The sequence below is a fragment of the Ipomoea nil genome, unplaced genomic scaffold (assembly GCF_001879475.1).
Source record: "Ipomoea nil cultivar Tokyo-kokei standard unplaced genomic scaffold, Asagao_1.1 scaffold1721, whole genome shotgun sequence".
In the NCBI taxonomy this organism is placed as follows: Eukaryota; Viridiplantae; Streptophyta; class Magnoliopsida; order Solanales; family Convolvulaceae; genus Ipomoea; species Ipomoea nil.
In genome coordinates, this window is record NW_017618149.1 from 80,336 (window position 1) to 84,648 (window position 4,313).

At 39.4% G+C, this 4,313-nt stretch overlaps 1 protein-coding gene and 1 non-coding gene across 2 annotated transcripts; both read left to right on the forward strand.

Annotated features, from left to right (window-relative positions):
* The first annotated feature begins 540 nt into the window (after positions 1-540).
* Positions 541-1,025, forward strand: LOC109191849 (uncharacterized mitochondrial protein AtMg00810-like). The gene is made up of 2 exons (XM_019342526.1): positions 541-634; positions 736-1,025. Exons 1-2 carry the CDS (start codon positions 541-543, stop codon positions 1,023-1,025), a joined length of 384 nt encoding a protein of 127 aa, XP_019198071.1.
* A 2,316-nt stretch (positions 1,026-3,341) lies between these two features.
* TRNAH-AUG lies at positions 3,342-3,414 on the forward strand. The gene has a single exon. It is a non-coding gene; the product is annotated as a tRNA-His (tRNA).
* Positions 3,415-4,313: the final 899 nt, after the last annotated feature.

Sequence of the window (4,313 nt, forward strand, 5' to 3'; positions counted from 1 at the left end):
TAATTTTAGGTTAAAAAAGGAAGGGGTAATTTTGACTCATCACTATCTTTTTTTCCCAGGAATTAAAATACCAGGGGGGGACATGGGAATTGCAATTCCAACCAAACTACGGAATTTAATGGCCTTTGGAATTAGATGAGAATTAAGTGGGAAGAGAATTTAAAATCCCTCCAACCAAACGCCCTGTAGCATTTAATTCATGACATTTAAACTGATATAATATCAGTCTTGTACCCTTAACATCAGACCAGTAGTTGATTATTAAATCTGGAATTCAAAATTGGAATTAATTCAAGATTAATTCCGTAACCGATGATTTAAGACAAAGAACGGTCGCTACCGGAACATTAACATGTTTCTATTGGTTTATGTTGATGATATTCTTGTGATAGGGAGTGATCAGAATCTAGTGAATGTGTTACTGTCAAAATTGTCTACTGCGTTTAATATTACGGATCTTGATGAACTTCGTTTTTTCTTGGAATTGAAACAATTAAGTCAACAGAGATATATGACGTTGATATTTTAAAGCGTGCTGGCATGACAGATTGTACACCATTAACCACTCCTATTCCTGTGTCAAAATCTATTCCTTCCAGTGCAGATTTGTATGATGATCCTACACAGTACAAGAGTATGGCTGGGGTGGTACAATAGTACAATACCTCACAGTCACACAGCCTGATTTATCGTTTGTAGTAAATCAACTCTGCCAACATATGCATGCTCCTACAGTTTCACATTGGGCACAATTGAAGCGAGTACTGAGGTATGTTAAGCGAACTACTACTTATGGTTTACGTATAAGGAAGTCAGTGACAAATGATATACATGGTTTTTCTGATTCTGATTGGGCTGACTGTCTTGAAGATCGTAAGTTAACTAGTGGTTATGCTGTATTTCTTGGGTCTAATCTTGTGTCTTGGGTTTGTAAGAAACAGAGAGCTGTAGCTAGATCTTCTACTAAGGCTGAATATAAAGCTCTAGCTGATGAAAGTAATATGGATTTTGTCACTGCTATGTGAAATCAAAGTTCAAAATATTCATATTCCCAAGTTGTAGTGTGATAATCTTGGTACTACTTATTACTTATATGTATGCAAATCCAATCTTCCATTCCCGTACTAAGCATGTGGAGATTGATTATCATTTTGTTAGAGACAGAGTTTCTTTTGGAGATATTTAAATCAATTTTATTTCAACTAAAGATCAACTTGCTGATATTTTTACTAAAGCTCTGCCTGGTCCTAGATTTTCTTTTCTCAGAGACCAACTACAGGTTACTAGTTTACCATGTGATGGGGGAGTATTATGACTCTATGTATTTGAGTTAGGTTATAACTCTCTATCCTAGTCTCCCTCTTGATTCCTTTATTGTATATATATATTCATGTATTCTGTATCTTTGTAATTATTCAATCAATATACGACACATTCAATTCTCATTGCAAGGATGAAAATCAATCATCATTGTGTGGACCATGTGGACCATACTATAAAATAATGTATATTCAATACACAAATAATGTATTTTTAGTATATTAAAAGTACATTGAACTTGCCAAAGACATTGTGATCGAGTGGCATAGTTGTGACCTCTTAAATGAGAGGTCTCAAGTTTGAACCTTAGTGTAGAGACATTGACTTTTTGTGCTTCAGTAGGTTGTCATTTTTGTTATGGTTCATACAGTGCTATGTGGACCAAGTCCACACAGTAATTTGCCAATAAATGTAATACTTAGAAAAAATTCGAACCATCTTACGGATGATGATATGTAAGACGGTCTCATAATAGAATTTGTCAAAATTTTAATCACATTAGCATGATGCATATTTGTAAATTTGAAAAAAATTTGCGTGTGTTATTTAGATCGAATTGCATACTTTCTATGGCAAATTATGTTGTGCATCCGTATGCACCCTGCATGGCACTGAACGTAATCTGAAAGTGTAATTACGCCACTGAATATGCACCCTGCATGGCACTGAACGTAATCTGAAAGTGTAATTACGCCACTGAACAAAAAAAGAGAGCAATTAGGCCACTGAACACTCTAAATATATACAATTTCACCTAATAGCAGGTTACCATCCATTTCACCAGGTTACTTACTTACAAGGATGGTCAGTTGGAATTTTTAAATAATTTTTAATAATAAATTTAAAAATAAAATATAATAAAAATAATTTCCCCCCAATATTTTTATTTTTATATTTTTAAAATTAATTATTAAAAATTATTCATTTCACCCAGCGTTTTTTTATTTTTATTCTTAAAGTTAATTAATAAAAATTATTCATTTCACCCCAACGTTTTTTATTTTATTTTTAAAATTAATTATTAAAAATTATTCATTTCTGATGGTTTTATTGAGACCGGGTCCACCATAAACCAGGTATAGGAACATAGGACAGGGGTATGAAAGTACTGACTTTATTACCCGGGGCGCTAGGCCCTAAACAATACGTACAAAGCTCGAGGTACAGGCCCAGAATGGCAGCCCAATTACAAAGAACAAGGCCCACAGGATGAGCTATAGCGAACTATGCTACTGGTAGGAATCGAACCCAGGTGACTGGATTGAGAGTACAAGACCAAAACCACTAGACTGTAGTGCTTATCGTGTCTGAGTTGCCCCTTAGCCAAAGATCCAGGGCCCCTATTTATAGCAAGCCCCCCTCCTCCTCTGGCGTCCGCGTGTTCCACGTTGCTCCTCCCCCACTCCGCTTGTTTGTCACCATGCATGTCACGTCGCCACTATCCCCGCGTCTCCCGCATCCTCCACCATGCACGCCGCACCTACCTCCCCCCTTAGCCGTACCTACCTACCCCCTCACGCCGTACCTACCCCCTCATACCGTACCTACCTACCCCCTCACGCCGTACCTACCCCTCACGCCGTACCTACCTCCCCCCTCACGTCGTACCTACCTCCCCCCTCACGTCGTACCTACCTACCCCCTCACGCCGTACCTACCTCCCCCCCTCACGCCGTACCTACCTCCCCCCCTCACGCCGTACCTACCTCCCCCCTCACGTCGTACCTACCTCCCGCACCTACTTCCTCCCGCCTTCCGGTCCATGTTCTTCACCCCGGCCCACCATGCGTGCTTGTCTTCCTAGCCCAACAAGACTTGGTCCAACCTCCTTCTTTCACCACCCCCACTTGGGTCAATACTTTCCCAATAAAATGGACCCCTAGGGTCCCATATCCCCATCATAACCTTTTTAAGTTTATCATTTGGATTGAAAAACTAATGAAATATATATATATATATATATATATATATATATATATATTTGAAATGGAAACATATTCACTTTAAGGGGTTTGCACTCTGACTCTGTGGCCCAATGGATAAGGCGCTGGTCTATGAAACCAAAGATTCTGGGTTCGATCCCCAACAGAGTCGTTAGGCAATTATTTAAAATGAGTAAAGAGATTCTGGGTTCGATCCCCAGCAGAGTCGTTAGGCAATTGTCTAAAATGAGTAAAGAGATTTTGGGTTCGATCCCCAGCAGAGTTATGCCACTCTCCAAGCTACCCGACATTGACATTTTACATGCCTGCCAAATAACATCCAAGACAAACGCACTATTGATGCGAGCCACTTAAACTGCATATTATCTAAAATGAGTAAAGGAACATATGCCACTCTCCAAGCTACGGGGGTGGGGTGACATTGACATTTTACATGCCTGCCAAATAACATCCAAGACAAACGCACTATTGATGCTCTCCCCTCTATCAACTACACTCTAGAGCCACTTAAACTGCATATCATTCTCCAAGAGGAGCCAACTGTTAAACTGCATCTCATAATGCACATTGATAATTTCTCCAAGAGTTCAGGTTTGTTAATCAATTCCGCGAAGTCATAATGCACATTGATAATTTCTCCAAGAGCATCGCTGAGCAAATACCTTTGAATTCCTGTGTCTATATCTTGAACAACATGAAAAGGAAACTTGCCAATTGGAAAGCAGACTCCCTCAGTTTACACCATGCAAGCTTTTTCCCTTCCGGCGGGGTTTGCAATGGTATTGATAAGATATGCAGAGACTTTCTTTGGAGAGATAGGGAAGATAAAAAGAAGATTCATCTCATCAATTGGGATGATGTCTGCATCCCCGTTCTCAAGGTGGTCGATCTGGGCCTCCGCAAAGCCAGGGAGTTCAATCTAGCTTTGGTGGCCAAATTAAACTTTCTTGGCAAATGGTTACGGAGCTAAACAAACTTTGGGCCTGGGCTATGATAGAGAAATATGTGAAAATGAAGATGTCTTTATGACTAAGATCCCAAGTTCTTCTT